Genomic DNA, 16,546 nt, shown 5'->3' with positions numbered 1-16,546 from the left:
TGGGTTTCATTCAATCCAAGTGCATAGGGGCGGGTTCAGAATAAGTGAAACCGCATCTTCATGCGGCATACGCCATTGCGAGCATCCGGGTACTTGCGAGCCTCCGGGTACTCAATTAAAATAGAGGGCACTTGCTTCCCGCTTCAGTAGTGGAAAAGCATGCGCTTATGAATCCGTTATTTCGCGCTTTGTCATAGGTACGAGGAGGTCAGTTTTTATTCTGTCTTCGTAGGTGACTTTGGCATGGAACGAGGTTCGAACCGACGAGGAGGACACGTCGTAGCCAAGAGGGCACAGACGCCTCCTCCACAAAACGATTTGGCGGTGCTTCGCTCCGGAAATGCAAAAAAACTGCAGGCCTCCTCTCAGAAGGCTCGGTCCCCCACCTCAGCCCGAGGCCCAAGTCAGGCTCAGTCCGTCGCGCCTCTGATTGAAGCTCAAGCGTCGTCGTCGGAGCTGGTGGTGGCGAGGCAGCCATTGCGGGGGATCGCGGCCCCGCGCGCGGATCGTCGCCTGCTGCCCAGGCAGGAGGAGGCCTACCTGGTGCGGTCAGCGCGAGTGGCCCCCCGCCGAGATCTGCGCGCAGAGGTCGCGGAGAGCAGCGCCTCGACCTCCGGTGACGCCGAGGCCGCCCTTGCTCCACCAAACTCGGTAAGCCAGCCTACGATTGTAGAGGCACACCAAACTGACGCGGTTAGACGAGTGAAAGAGAATTCGAGGTGAACGCCTGCTTCTAGAACTTTGTAAGACACATTATCATAACAACCGATGGACGTATTCGTAGGCACGGAAAGTTTCATCTACCTTTTATTAATCCGCGCTTGACTGACGTGAGGATGACACCTCCGTCTTGAGAAGCCTCCTTCCGTTCCGTGATGCATCACTTACGAGGGGGAGAGCTATCGTGACGCAGCTTGTTGAGGGCCGCGTCATTACTGAATGCTCGAGGCGAGGGGTGGCACACGAAACTGGCCCTCATCCCGGGCTGGTGGCGATCAGGTCAGGATGACAATGCCGCTGGCGATGCGTCTGCAGTGCGCAGCACACTTGTCCATAACAGCTAGTGATACTTCAACCGGGTATGTGTGAAAAGCGCCGGAGCAAACTCTTCTTCGGGATAATATTCGGGACCGAAGAAGACGGCTCAAAGATCAGAGTGAGGAAGCGGTTCTAAGGTAGTTGAGACCGAGTCAGCAAAATGCCGGAAGGACGAAAAGCGGTGTTCTACACGAGGGTGCTGCGCAACGTAAGTATATACGTACTATCGGGATAAATTGAAATACGAACAACGGAGCGCGTGGCTTTCAGTACATGCCGCGCATCCGGGCGACGGGCCGCGTATGCGCAGTGCGAACTTGTTACGAAAGTTCGTGACCAACTTTGACATAAAAAGACCATCGTATTTCGATCGTCCATTGGGCGCTCAGCACGAAATAAAAAATGAAGCAAAAATTGCCGCGTGCACCGTTTTCACTCACCGAAGCAACAAAGTTAAAACGCTTGCGTGAACCGGCGCCGAACTCGGTGGAAGACAAACCAAGAGTCACACACGCCGAACCACGGTGTTTCCATATCAACGTTGGACACAAACTCTCGTAACGTGTTCGCACTGCGCATACGCGGCCCGTCGCCCGGATGCGCGGCATGTACTGAAAGCCGCGCGCTCCGTTGTTCGTATTTCAATTTATCGCGATAGTGCTTACGTACGTCCATACAGATGGGTGGACATAATTCTGCTTAAAGTATGACATTGATCATTAATATATGGTAAAAAAAGGAAAGAGTTGAACTTGTGGGCAAGTCCCAAAGCTGCATGACTGCACACGCAGGCATGTCGCGAAGCAGATGTGGTGCTAACATGTTTCATAGTGTTTGACGTTACGTCACAGTAGCATCACAGTACTCGCACACAGTCAGTGTGACGTCACTCAAACAGTATATCAACCTCCCCACCCTCGCTACACGCCGCATTATTGCTTGTTTGTGCCTTGCACACACCTTTTACTACCCGTCACAATCACGACATGCTTTATTAACGCCGCCTCCATGACCTTCTGCCCGTCTTAACCACAGTCACCCAATCTCAAGAATCAATGAATAGTTTTTTCTTTCCTCACGCAATAGCAATTTGTAATTCACCACCCAATGACGTAGCTTCGTGCCGTTACCGGAAAATATTTCGCAAAAAACGTGAAACAACGAACCTTTCAGCCTTCACGTGATACTCCTGCCGAATCGATTGTGCAAATTCCGTTGTTACGTTTTTTTTTCTTTTTTTCTGCCCAGTTCATCATGTTTGCAATAGTTTCGCAATTCCTAACTGGTGTAGATTTCTATTGTGTTCTTGTTGTTGTTGTTTTCAGTGTGTAAACTCTTATACCTTGGCGCAAGCCCCCCTCCCCCTTATGTAATGCCTTCGGGCCTTTAAGGGCAATTAAATGAAAGGGAAAAATGTAACCTGAAGTATGTAACCCCACACGGCTTTCCCGTTCCCGTCTCCCAAATGGCGCGGGCCAAACGGAAAGCGCGGCTTACCGCGAGTTGTCTTCCGCCTTCGTTCCGCCCTGGTGACACAGCGTTCGCCACCTGTGCGCAGAAAGCTGACGACGGCCCTCCCGTTGCTTGGGCTGCGCCCATCGGCTTGCGGAAACCGACTTTGCACCCCGACGCTCCCGCGACCACCACGAGTGACAGCTCCGAGGAAACGAGCGAGCCCCGTGGCCCCGCCACCCCGAGGCCGGACGCCCACAGCATCAGTCCGCGTACGAACTGCTCTTTCATGCGCTCTATAGTGCGCAGTGAAGCCGCAACGTTTACTGCACGACTGTATACACTAGGCCTTCTTTTCTTTTTAAGTGCAGAGCACTTTAGGGGCTCGCCTTGTCGTCGTAGCTCGCTGTAACGCTCGATGTCAAGCGACTGTCGGTATCAGGCGGCGCAGCGAGGTAACGGACCCAAGTACAGCCCGGCGTACCGTCGTAGGGCGTCCCGCAGAGGCTTCGAAAACCAAGCGGCTTAAATAGTCATAACCGTTCGAAAATCGTGAACCGCTTGCGCTTCTCATACATCTCCCCGTTGTTTAGCGCAAAGAAAACAACAGGTACAGTCGTGAGCTGAAGTAAACGGACCACGGGAGCGGTGGCCAAAACTAATCGCTGCGCCGTCTGGTTGCGCGGCGCCTGCTGTCGAGACCGCGCACAGCGCAAGCGCGGCCTATCAGTACAGCACGCATGCCACTATCCCCGGCTCCTTCGAGACTGCTTGTCGCTTCGATAAATCAGCGCCAGGGGAATCACGCCGCGTAGTTAGGCGAACGCTGCCCAGCACCGCCCTATCTATGGTAATCATCTGATATGCCGCAACGGTTCTACGCTGTCACTTTCAGCGTGCTGTGGCTGCGTCGGGCTCATAGGCTGTTTATCTTTCTTTTTTCTTACTTGTTGCATCCCGGATAAAATATACGGGCTTAGGAAGTTCGAACAGAGTGTTTTCTTCTTATGTATACCAGCGGGAAAAGCATTGCAGTAAATACATCCGAACAAAGCGGCCAACCAGAGTGGGGCCTTTCTTGTAACTCACGGTGGTGTGCGGCATATTTTGCTTGTTTTGCTATATTTGCCCCGGCTGCATTGAAAACTTGTCTCCTAATGAAAGAGGCTTCCCATTACATTACAATGAATTCCAAGCAATTCAGCTTCCACACCTAATCACACCCGTCACCAAACCCCGCAATCGTGCACATCACACCTTGCTATAACGCTGCGATTTTCGCGAAAGATACCCACCGGGACACGCATAGCAGCTTATTCGTGACCAAATTGTCGGTGTATGTGCGTGCGCCCATGCTTGGGAGAGTTCGTATATTTCCCACAAATTTAACACAAGAGTGTTAACACGAATTTAACACGAATGATTGGTCAGATAAAACGCAGCCTATGTTGTTTTTGAAGGGCTCAAATACTACTTCAAAATTCTAAAACCACATGAAATAAATGCCGCCTTAGTAATTCTTCAATAACACGAACGCTTCAAACGAAGATGACGTCCCACGTTGATTTTTTTTTAATTTTAGTAAACATGTTGGACTAAGACGTAGGATATACAATAACGACTTCATATTTTTTCTATTTGTTATGAAGGTAATAAGCAAATCACCTCGAAAAACTAAACGCGAACAGTTGTAGTTGGCGTAGGGTAAACATACTTTAGTGTGAATTAGATTGATGAAATTTGGAATTAATACATTATTATCTTAGCAGACAGAAATGAGGAGTCTCTAAGCCAATTTTCGCGGTTGTTTTGCTGAACCTGCTGAGGCTGTTCGAACTGATTTGGAAGTTGTATCTTCCCGTTATCGTATTAAAACTGCGACTACTAATTATCTACGAGGCCGACTAAGATCTCGGTGATTGAGGAGTCCTGGAAGCAGACAACTTTCGTATAACTTGACGTGGAATGGTTTTTTTAAGTATGCCATTTATGACCTAGAACTGTTCACTGGAATGATGTATTGACAGCTGCCGATATTTCTGAACGTTTATAAGTCCAGTGTGAACTGACTGCGTGGAACTCCGCACAGTGGTCTTTAAGTTCAAATAAAGTGCATTTGTTTCTTAGATATATTCGCCCGCATAGGCAGGTCATGGGGCCCCTTTAAAGTTGACTTGGTAGCAATGCGTGTTTTGGGTGACAGACGACGGCGACACGCGATATTCCAGGTGAGGTACCACTAACAGATTTTGTTTTCTTAAAGCTAGACGTCAATTATTTTGCTTTAAAGAGGTGCTTTAGAGATTGTCTGTCCTGCCTTTGTGATCAATGTTTCGCAGACATGCATCTTATGCAAAGGAAGTATTTGGGCCTGTTGGTTCATACTTCAAACAAAAAACAGCGCTCAAGACGGGACAGAAAGAAGGAGGCTACACACACAGCGCTGTGTGTGTAGCCTCCTTCTTTCTGTCCCGTCTTGAGCGCTGTTTTTTGTTTGAAGTATGATGCATCTTATCATGCCCCAGCACAATGCCGATAGTCAAGCGCATGCAGGGTGCGAATTCGTCTGCCTTTTTGGGCATTATCGCACGACAAGTGACGCAATAGGTAATAGGTAATTTGTTTTTTTAATTTTCATGGCTGGGATTTCTCAAGTGACATAACGTTCGCTGCAACCCAGTGATATGGTTTCTGTCGTGTGATTGGACAGAAACATGCATTTAAGGGGACTGCTTTGCTCTTGCTGCGTCTTCTGCGAAGATGCCACCACGAGTGCCGCACGAAGACAGGCTTCACATTATAAAGCTTGCTACAGAAGGTGTTCCGCAACGGGAAATCTGCCGACGCACCAGGAGGTCGAGAACTTCAGTGAGCCGGATTATCCAGGCTTTCCGTGATGAAGACGGACGAGTGGAGGATGCGCATCGTAGTGGACGGCCAAGGGCTACGGGAGAAGAGGAAGATATGTTAATTGTTGCTTCTTCCGTTGAAGAGCCATTTATGAGTGCGCCGGAACTGAGGGCTGAACTAGACCTTAACGTTTCGTGCACCACAGTTAGAAGGAGACTCCGGGAGGCTGGCCTAAAAAGCTGTGTGGCAGCACAAAAGCCGTTCCTCACGGAGTCTCAGCGGCAGCAGAGACTGGAGTTCGCCAGAAGCGTGGAAAATTGGACAGTCGAAGAATGGAAAGAAGTTATTTTCACCGACGAATCCACATTTTCTACGCGAACGGAGCAGAAGCGGCCCGTCTGGCGCCCTCCTAAGTCGAGGTAAGAACACAGCTGCAATTCACTCCAATATTAATCGTTTATAAAATATCATGCTGGGTTAAAAACTGTTACAACTCGCCAGATAAAGCTACAATTGTCCTTGTTAACTGCCCATCGTATTGAGTGACTTATCTTTACTATAGCCGTTTCTTTCAATAATTAGCAGCAGTTCTTTATGGGGACTTCTTGTGAGCAGCACTATGATTGGTTGTTTGGGTTGGAACATATTGTTGTAAGTCACACAATTGCACGCTTTTTGTTGCTCTAGAAGTCGCATTTAAAGGGTAATGACTCTGGTGCTATAATTAACTGGCACCACCGAATTAGTATTTTTTGCACCTATTGACGCATTGCGTTTATTTCTATGCAGATACAAGCCGGGATACACCCAAAAGGTGCTCTCCAGTGGTCGCTGTGCAGTGAGCGTCTGGGGAGCCATCAGCAAAGACGGACTTGGTCCCCTGGTCCGCATTAGCGGGCGTTTCAATGCGTCCTACTACTGCGGCATCGTCGACGACGTGCTTCTGCCGTACGTATACGACGGACCATTCAAGGACGGGTGCTTCCTGCTGCAGCACGACCGCAGCCCCATCCACAAGGCGCGCTGTGTCATCCAGCTTTTGGATGACAGACAAGTGCCCCAGCTGGAGTGGCCGCCCAACGCCGCTGACTTGAACCCCATAGAAAATGTTTGGGGTGTGATGAAATCCCAACTAGCCCGTGCAAACGTTGTCCACACTACGGCGGACGCTTTGTGGGATGCCGTAAAGGAGGAGTGGGAGCGCCTTCGAAGACGCGCAGATGTGGTGGCCCCCCTTTACGGATCAATGCCAGATCGTATTCGCGAAGTAATTGCCATTGACGGCAACCACTCCGGCCACTAGTGTTGTGTCAACCTATTGATGAACATTTAATTAAAATGCAAGCTACGCCTATTACTTTTTGTTTTCATGCGGAAGTTATCTGCAGTGCTTTTATTTTTTTATACTGTAAGGAAATCATTACCTTTACATTTTTCATTTTTGCATAGACAAATGCAATGTTGCACGAACCTGCTGTTATGTTCGAGTGCTTCACTTAAATCCTGAAAACCGCCAGAATCTCATTTATTAGTGCCGTTTACCTTGTTTGGTCTTTTTTATTTCCTCGATTCAATGCCGGCTGGGCTGATGGGCGGTGCGGAGCGGTGCGCAGCGCGCGTATGGGGAAGCGTTTCGCTTTTCATCGTGTGTAGGAAAGTTGGGATGTCCCACTCTGGCATGCACGCTACATGAAAGAAACAGGCGGAGGGGTGCTGGCCGATAGGTAAAATTGTTTCCACTGTCTTTGAGGGTGTTATATGGGTCATGTTTGATAGAAGCCCCCAGAAGAGAGACGAGAACTGTGAGGTCAGTCGAGAGGTCAGGATGTTTGAATGGGGAGACCGTGAGGGTGGGTCTTTGGGGCTGATGTTAAAACTACGCAGCCGTGTTTCGGTTTCTCGGGGGTGTAAGGCTGTCGCCACGACGGCAGATATATGTTGACGAGTGAGTACGTGATGGATCGTTTATAATTCGTGCACGACGCGACTTCTTGGAATACCGGAATGGGCTATCAAAAAAGGAAATCGGCGCTAAACATCATTTTCGGCGTGCATTGCTTCGCTCTGCTTTACACTGAGAACACGAGGTTTGATATTTCAACGCTGCGAGTTTCTGAGTGGAGTTCTGTTGTTTTGCTGTTTGTTCGTTAGCTTGTTTTCTATAAACACCTTGGGGTTTCCGCATGAGAGTGAGAGAGTTGCGTCACGTGGCTATTCGTGTGCACAGCAAAGATTGATTGTCGTGGCCGATCAGCGGTGTGGTATGGTTTAATCGATAGGTCCTCCTCCCTCTCTGTTTTGACGTGCCTTTGGGAGGCGGGACTTTTGTAATGAAGCTAAAGTGTTCAGTGTTTTGAAGAAGATAGTGGAGCCCACAGGACGGGATATTTGTACTATCTCTGATTTTTTTATGCCAGTAGTACTAGGCCGTTAGCGTGCCAAGACCCCTTTTGGACTTGAAACAGTGATGCGGTACACCACGACGGAACATTTTGATGCGTGTCGTGTTGTCCGACAATGAACCCTTGCAACCAAAGTCGTTCATTACATATTTCTATGCCAGCCTTTTGTGTGTGTTTTTTCTCGCATAAATAAAACGTTGTGTAAAAAAGCCAGCTTTGACTTTTTTTTGTTCGAACATGCCATGCGGCAAATACACTTTTCGAGTTGGCGACAAGGTTAGAAAAAACAAAGTTTGACAGTGCCGCGGGGGCATCCATGGACCCTCCGAGGTGCCCTCACGCATCTCTTTTTTTCTGCGAACCCTCATCTGAGTACGGCTGTTCTGTGCTCTGTTTTGCAAATAAATGTGTAAATAAATTGGGCTTTTTTGAATTATAACGTCGTCTGTTTACCGCATGTCACCGACCATGAGGTAGTCATCTCCATTTGTATCACATGCATCGATTTCAAATCCTGTTACTAAAAGTGCGTACGAACATATTGTTTTCATGTGAAAATAAATCGAAATCAAGAATGTGGTTTGGCTGCGTTTCGGTAGTCACTGTGTATCCAAAACCCCGTTCAATGGTATCGCATATCGCAATAGAGTTTTCGAACACTAAATGTATGGATGGGTGCCTTAAAATTAAAATTACGATACTTGATTTTCCCGAGCGATTGTGAAATGGCACATATGCTGCGTAAGGCAACGAAGTTTCATAAATGAATGCAGCACATACGTAAACACTACAGTATTTGTTGAAACCTTAGTGTGTAAAGATTGGCAGGAATAACTTTTCAAGTTCGCTTATATTCTCAGAGCGCTAAAATCTCGCAACTATGCTGAAAGACGGGAAAAGATGGTGTTTTGTCTTCCTTTCTTCAAATACACTGTGATTTTTTTTACTTCATTTGTTGATGGGGATGAGTCGGTGAAAGAATCTACTAGCACGAGATAATCAGTGGTGCGCCAACTTTATCAGCGGAGCAGCGTTGTCCGAACTGCTGCCGCCGATTGCGAGAGCATGCCGTTTCCAGAGAAGGCGGGTTGATCTGCAGACAGCAAAAAATCGGCGATGTTCCCCTGGCGCCAATTTATCGGAGCGCGATGCCATCGCGAAAAAGCGACCGATGCCGGCATGCGTGCTGTACTGAGAGGCCGCGCTTGCGCTGTGCGCGGTCTCGACAGCAGGCGCCGCGCAACCAGACGGCGCAGCGATTAGTTTTGGCCACCGCTCCCGTGGTCCGTTTACTTCAGCTCACGACTGTACATTTGAGGCAAAATATATTTAATTAACCAGCAGCACCCGCGTTCTTTGGTTCCAAACGCTCGTTCGGTTGGTTTTTACGATAGTAAGTAAAAAAGTGGCAGTGCAACGCCGACACGTGTGAGAGGATAAGCTGTCACAAAAAGAACAGAACCCCCGCACGGGGCACCTTGAGTAATCTTGGTGACGGTACTGGCGATACCGCGGACCCCGAGCCCCCCAACATAAGCTGTAACCTACCGTGGTGATGTGTTTTTAAGGTGAAGGGTAGAAACCTCTAACGGTGGCCGTCGGAGCCTTGGTCAAGCTCCGGCCGATGGGCTCCCTGCCTGTCTACCAGGCAGGGAGCTCCGGGTCCTCTTTGACTACCAGGGTAACGTCAAAGGAGAAAGTACCCCCGTCTCCCTGCTTTTATACATGCTGTATAGTATTTTCTCAACCCCCCCCCCCCCTCCCCCAAATGATCGGCCTCCAAAAAGAGGCCGCACCGAAGTACTTGCTAAAGAGAAGGCAGAACATTTCTATAAACATCTTGTAGTTCATTCCACAGGGGACACCCCTGTTGGCAAGAAGTCAGTCATAATGACTGACAGCTTTCACGTTGACTGGAACGGCTTTAATTTGTTTTCTTTTTTTATTTAAAATATGGGCTGTATTAGCTCGATTGTTTCCGGGGTATACTTGTACATTTCTTTTATTTCAGGTAAATCGCAATATTTTAATCTAGCCTAACTTAATTCGATGTGATGTAATATATGTTTTAGATAACCTAAAACTGCTTATTTATTGCATTTCTTTTTCAGGATTCTTGTAAGTAAACTAAAATCAAATTATTTTCGTTTTCAAACAACTTGTGTACAATGAGAAACGCCACAGAGAGATTTCGAACCACTTGAACTACCAAAAGTGCGAGTTTTGGCGTAATTAATCATCGTAAAGAGGGATGCAGCTTCAGACCTCTTGGTCACAATATTAACATATCTTAGCAGGAGCTTCATCCGATAGTTGCTCAAAATATGCGAGCCATGTACGCACGTAAAGACGCCCGCAATCAGTGATGTTTGGGCTAGTCTGGTAGGAAAAGCATGAATGGCACAACTAGAAAGGGTTCACTTCCACGAGGTCCAACTTACTTCGAAGCATCACTTGGACAAGCGAATGACGAGTAGAAGAGGGTACACTCGAGAGAAGGACCGAAGCGAAGGACGTCGCACCCCTCTTTATTTTGCTGCTTTCAGCAGTCGAACGAGAGTTGGACGAATTTGAACTTATCTATGCGGACAGAAACGCTCCTAATGGAACCGTTCATGCAGGCAATGCGTGACACAGACTTTTTTGGTCTACCTGAGCTCGCAAAATTTCGATGCGTCTGTCTGTCTGTTCTCCATTCCTATCTGCGCGTCATTCGACTTAGCCGCCCGGCCAAAAGTTGATAGAACGCTTGAACAGGAAAGATATGTAGGCATAACTTTCCCAAACTACTACAACTGGTGGAATGCTTCTCGCATGTCAACATTGTTCAGCAAAAAGAAAGCATTAGTCATACCAGGCTCCTTCAATGCCTTTCTGGTCATGAAACTTCGCCATCACGCGATGGGAGAGCTTCGTACGCCGCCGCGCCGCGGCGCTGGTGTTGATCGGAGGGCAGCCGGGGGCGTGGTCAGAGCGCGTTTGGCAGGGAACGGACCACGGAGTAAGATAAAACAGACGCTCGCCGCCTTATCAGCACTGCGCCTCCGCTTTGCGTGTCGTGGGCCGCTCAAATGGACTTATCATTTTGTGAGTGGCGAAAAAGTTTGGCGCCAACGGGCATGCTGCTACTGCTTTCCTGCCTGCCGGTCTGGCTACAGAGCAGCGGCGGCCGCCCGATGCCCTCCGATCTGCGGTGGCGCCCCTCGCGGTATAGCCTTTGTCCCCGTACGAAGCTTGGCCGGGAGTTTCATGACCAGAGAAGCATTGAAGAACTCTGGTCATACATAAGACAAACTGGAAGTACATGACTGACACTAGTAGCAAGTCAAGGGGGGAGGCCTTCGCCCTGCAGTGTGTCTGAGTAGGATGATGATGATGGTGGTGGTGATGATGATTTCCAACGTTCTTTTGCGGACTTTTTGTGTAGGTTTCAGTTTTGGGGAGATATGTAAGATGTATGTTTTTGATTTTGGCAGATCATATTTGTGAAAATTCTCATTTTTTTATTTTTCTTATTTTTTGGTTTATCCGAATTCTGTCTTGCCAATAATCTCCATTTACACTATTAGAACGAATAAAGGTGTTACTTACGCCAAATCTGCGTTTTTGTGAAAATGCAAGTCGTTATACGGTCCTAGCTGTGGGGGTACTCCGCAAAGAATGCTACGCATTAATAGAAACTGCGCTGGTACACAGCGTAAGGCGCGTATGTACGATATTGTCCCAGCGCAGATATTTGTTTACTCTAATCGCAAGTTGTGCTTCTTCATTCGCCAAATTCGTACGTTTGGTCGCGATGATTTGTCGTTGTGGGGTGTTGCGGTGAAGCCCACCTGCGGCATTTTCTTGGGGTGCGGGAGAACGAGAAAATAGAATGTTACGTGGCAAGGCAAGCATAGGACCATTGTATTTTGAGGACATCTGCAGCAAAGCAAGCCGACACGTAGCCATTTTTTGTACAACTGACTCGTCTCTTTTCGCTGTTTTTATAACCAATGTGCAAACGTCTGGATTTGTTTTCGTAAAAACAAATCTATCGGGCACATTTGGCTAAAAGTACACAGCCTTATATTCTCGAATGGGCTGAATGTTTCCTTTGCGCTAATTTCGTGACATGCATTAACCATGTCACCAGTAACTACTACGGCGCCTTGCCTGTGTATGTCTTGTGTTCGTGCATACTGTTTTGACAAGAGTGTTTTTTTTGGAACTAAAGGGTCCCCGCGAGGTGAAATAAGCTAAGTTTTGAAAAAAAAAACGACGTAAGGAGAACGACACATACATAAAAAACAAACTCCGGAAATCTGCGTCAAGAAAACTCGGGGATTCGCCGAATTATGCTTCATACATTAAAAAGAATAGGTGAATCAAACAGTGAAACATGAATTTTTTAACAACAGCGGCTGAAATTATTGATCGGCTGTTAGTGCGCTACTAATGACCCGTCAGTTCGTACCCGAGTTTGTAAAGCCGATTATTAAAGCGAAGCTTTCTTTGCCTCCCTGATGGCGTTCTATGTCGCGCCAAAACTGACTGCACGAAAGCCAACTTTACGCAGTGGGTGTCTCAAAACGGTGATGATGATAAGCGAAGGCACATCAAGCGCCTCAAAAAAATACAAAAATTTACACCATCTTCCCGTAGAGGAACCCTCAGTAGTATGCGAAGCAGCCATGGGGTCGAGTGAGGTTCCCATTAGTTTTCAGTTCGTCGTTTCGGTTGACGTTCAGCTTCGCGTGCCTTCGTTGTATCAGTAGCTTCTTGGCGTAGTTTGAATTAGTGAAGGACATAAGGCGCGTTCGTCGCACGTGCTCCCGTCTCGGTTTGTAGCGCAGTGGGAAGAGCGCCACGTACCTCCCGTTGCGGCCAGGGAGTCGTGGGATCGAAAGCGGGCGCCGCCTAACTATTTCTTTTTATAGTGGACTGCGCTGACGTCAGGCCAAACGCTGACGGGGCTGAAGAGACGCGCATGCGCAGTAGAGTGCGGACGGCGGACAACGACAATGAGAGAGGGAGGGACACAGCCCCGAGCATGAGATGCTTCGCATCTAAAACGCTTCCAGAGCTCGGAACAAAGCCTGGGTCCCTCGCGTTATGAAGGCAACGTCTATCCGATTGCGCCATGCCGACAGGGTCGAAGCAGTTCGGATTTTGGTCTTTGACTCAGGTTGCACGGGGGAAAGTTTTGCGTTTTTATCATCTCTCTCTTAGGAAAGGGGCTTTGACTTTTGTATAAAAAAAGTGGACGTTCAGGGGGAGGTAGCGTGGACCACCGGCAATGTCCTTGTTGATGTCTGCCTTCCCCTTTGACGGCCTCGTTTTCTTCACAGGTTGTGCAGGGACAGTGCCATCATCACGATGACCACAGTGGTCGTAGTTCTCTTGGTTATGAACGGTGGCATCCTGGCCACGCTTTTCCTCCCACGTGGTAAGCACCCTCGTGGTCACCGTTCCTTTTACTCCAGCGATCAGGCGTCGCTGTTTTTTTTTTTTTTCGTTTTTTCCCTGGCTGTTTTCACGAGCGTGTACGCAAACCACTGTTCGTTCAAACGCGTGGCATTACTTTACGTTCTTGGGTTTCTGGGGTAACGTCCACAAATAAAAATTTCTTTCTAAAGAATTCTACGTGTTTATTTTCTACTTTAACAAAGGTTTTAATCACTATACTTTTTTTAAAGTCCTACGTAGGGCAGCCCTGGACAGCATTATATTGAGAGCTTATTCGACTGGGCTTCGATATGTTCAGGCAGTGCGAATATGCCATCCATGCGTGCTTATCAAATCAATTATCATCACATGCAAATATTTTATAGATTCTCTAGCAGACAATTTTTATGACTTCCACCTAAGCACGGCTTTAGAAGCGAGGCAAAGCGTAGCGAGAAATTCCTTACTAGTTTTGCGCAGTTAATTCTGAATGTACCTGTATACAACACTCGACATACTGAACATTGGACAGTTCGATGTTGCAGAACCAATTAGGGTAATCAAATGCTGTCCCATACTGTCCCTAAACTTCTAAATCAATTTATTGAACGTCGCGTTGACTTTCATTCTTTAAGGATTCCTGGGCTTTTAAGTATGCACCTGTAATAATTTTGGCTCTTTTCTCTTTTTCTTTCTTCTTTTTTTTCTCCCGAAGAGTACCAGTTCTGGCTATGTTTGCAAGCAATGTTCCGCTAGAAATTGTGTAAACTTGTTCCTTTTCTCATTTCTGTTCATTTAATGACATTTGTTGTAACTATTTTTCTATGAATATTTTGCTGCATTTTACAGGAAAACACTGTCTTTTCGAAAATGCGCTGTATTAATTACACGCAAGCCCTCTAGGATGTATACCGTCAGCCGCCATCTACTGCCCATACACACGTACGGGGCGAGAGCTCGTCAAGCTGTCCACAGCAGCTTTTTCTCTCGCCTCGTCAAGTCTTATAACGAACATTAAATAAAATGGTATTCTATTCTATTCTATTCTATTCTATTCTATTCTATTCTATTCTATTCTATATTTACTGACAGAATAACAAACTGCCTTGCACGTAAAACGATAGCGGAGTTGTTTACAACCTATTACTGCGGTTAATGGGTCGCATACGTTAACGATGACACAACCTCCTGATCGGACCTCCTTTTTCTTGTTCTCTCCCTTTCGTTCCGTAGCAGATAAAGGGTTATCCAACAACGGAGCTTGGAATCCCACCGGTAAGCAAAAAAATGTTTTCACCTCGTAGATTTTTATTGTTCTCGCTCTGTTTTCAGGCTTACGCAGCAGTAGTAAAAATCTTCCCACGTATGCAGCAGAACTGTCTACCCGTTCCGCTCGCTCAGTGGCTTAGCCGCTGTGCTGCTGTGAACGAGGTCGTGAGAACAGCTGATGGTTGCGAAGGTATTATTTCTGAACAAGAACCGCCGGTGTACACGGCATGATCGCTCCCGTTAAATATCCCCGAGTAGTAAACATAACTCTGTAGCCCTGTCATGGTCCCGGCATAGTCTGGCGGTGTAAATCCTAAGTTGAACATTAAGGTGCTGCGTATACCTCGCTGCGGCAGAATTGGACGGGAATGTTCTAGATGTGTCCAGTTGAAGGATTGGGTGGGGGTGGGGGTGGGGATGCTAAAGTATAAATATAGGTGAAAAAGCAAAAATCTACAAAGTAAGATACAAAGCAGCTATAACTGAAATATCAGATGAATAACAGTTACAAAGAAACAGAAAGAAATAGTAAATGAAGAACTGTAAGACCAGACAGACTCTAGTAAACTGACCGCGTTCCTTCGTGCTTTTTGCTACCTACCCGTTTGTCTGGTCGAGGTAGACCGTCGCTACAGAGAACCTGGCCTAATTAAAGTGGCATTTTATTTGTTCAGGGTTACTGCGCTTGTAAGTACAAGGCGTTTACCACCGGAGTATAGCCACCCAGAAATCCAACAAAACGGGCGTTTATAGCCGCAACTGAGGGACATGTTGGATGGGGCTCTGCACTGACGCTAAGTCGTCCACCCCTGAAGCGACATTCTTCTGCACTCAACTGTTTTTACTCAGTGGTGGCATCGATGGGTGCCGAAGGGGGCCATGCAGACAAAATGCAGCTTTGGTTAACGCAAACGCAAACTTCACGCAAACTTTTAACGCAAACTTCACTCAAATAAGCTCTATAATTAGAAAAAAAAAGAGAATGGCCATGCGACCCCCTAGCTCATTTCCCGCACTAGAATCTACGACGTGAGGAGCTCTGTTATTGGCTGCGGCCGCCAAAATCCAAAGCGAATTAAGCAGGGGTTATTTGCTTTGGATTCTGCCGGTCGCAGCCAATACCATAGCTCCTCATAACACGTCGTATACGTTCTAATGCGGGAAATGAGCTAGTTGGTCGCATGGCCATTCTCTTTTTTTCTAATTATATAGCTTATTAGTGATATTTGCGTTAAAAGTGGTATCAGAGTAATTCTACCGAGCTTGCAGAATAAGCTTGCAGAACGAGCTATTTGCACATGAGTTTAATGCATATTCTTTTTATAGCAGTAAGAAGGGTGGGCCAAACAATGGAAGTTACGAGCGCACACATAAGCATAGAAGCACCAGTACGTGCTCTACGCACTGCGCCGGTTATAGCTGCACAGCCGTCCGGCGCGTTGAGTTTCTTACACTGGCCAACTGGCATAAGTGACTCCTGGGATTCTGTTTGTCGAGCATATGCAATGTTTTACGGAAGCGTTGAGCTTCTTGCACTGGCCAACTGGCATAAGCAACATTGTCCTCTGTGATTCTGTTTGTCGAGCATACCCAATGTTTTACGGAACGAGTACTATCAACCATAACAAACATCGTCAAGGCACAAATACAGTCAAAAACAAAGCGAGGGTGAACAGTGGTCTCGAGCGGTGTGGTGGCACCATCTAGGAGGACTGAGAGCAAACAAGGCGTTCCGCGATTCTCTGCAGGTCTAGTTCGCTTTCTTACGTTCGCATCGGGGCTTGCTCTGAATACGTCATCGCAGACGTCGAGAAACACACGATTCAGCGGGGAGCATCAAAATTATTGCTTAAATTGCTTAATTTTTAAGTGAATAAAGCATCGTTGGGTGCCAGAAAAGCGCTGGGGGCACTATAAAACACCAAATCTTTCGCAAACCTGAACTTGTATTTTATCTGCATGGCCCCTTGAAGCCGAAAATAAATGCACTCGCGACATCGCAATGTTTTTAACTATAAGCATACATTAGCATTACCACTACCAACCAGAAGATCCAATTTGTGGTTATACGCACACGAAACTCTTCTCAGTTTCTAAACTCCAAAAAA

At 47.2% G+C, this 16,546-nt stretch overlaps 1 protein-coding gene across 1 annotated transcript in view; it reads left to right on the top strand.

The window, feature by feature from the left end:
- Window positions 1-243: 243 nt before the first annotated feature.
- Window positions 244-16,546, top strand: part of LOC144179687 (uncharacterized) — a 42,211-nt gene continuing 25,908 nt past the window's right edge. The window contains exons 1-5 of the mRNA XM_077708135.1: window positions 244-651; window positions 2,597-2,762; window positions 5,546-5,759; window positions 6,130-6,534; window positions 13,073-13,170. Coding sequence (XP_077564261.1) covers window positions 244-651; window positions 2,597-2,762; window positions 5,546-5,759; window positions 6,130-6,534; window positions 13,073-13,170 — 1,291 coding nt within the window. The remainder of the gene's footprint in view (window positions 652-2,596; window positions 2,763-5,545; window positions 5,760-6,129; window positions 6,535-13,072; window positions 13,171-16,546) is intronic.

Source organism: Haemaphysalis longicornis, unplaced genomic scaffold, assembly GCF_048455015.1.
Source record: "Haemaphysalis longicornis isolate Haplotype H1 unplaced genomic scaffold, Haemaphysalis longicornis Haplotype H1 scaffold_4, whole genome shotgun sequence".
In the NCBI taxonomy this organism is placed as follows: Eukaryota; Metazoa; Arthropoda; class Arachnida; order Ixodida; family Ixodidae; genus Haemaphysalis; species Haemaphysalis longicornis.
Note: the sequence above shows the minus strand (reverse complement) of the source record. Positions and strands in the feature narration are given on the sequence as shown.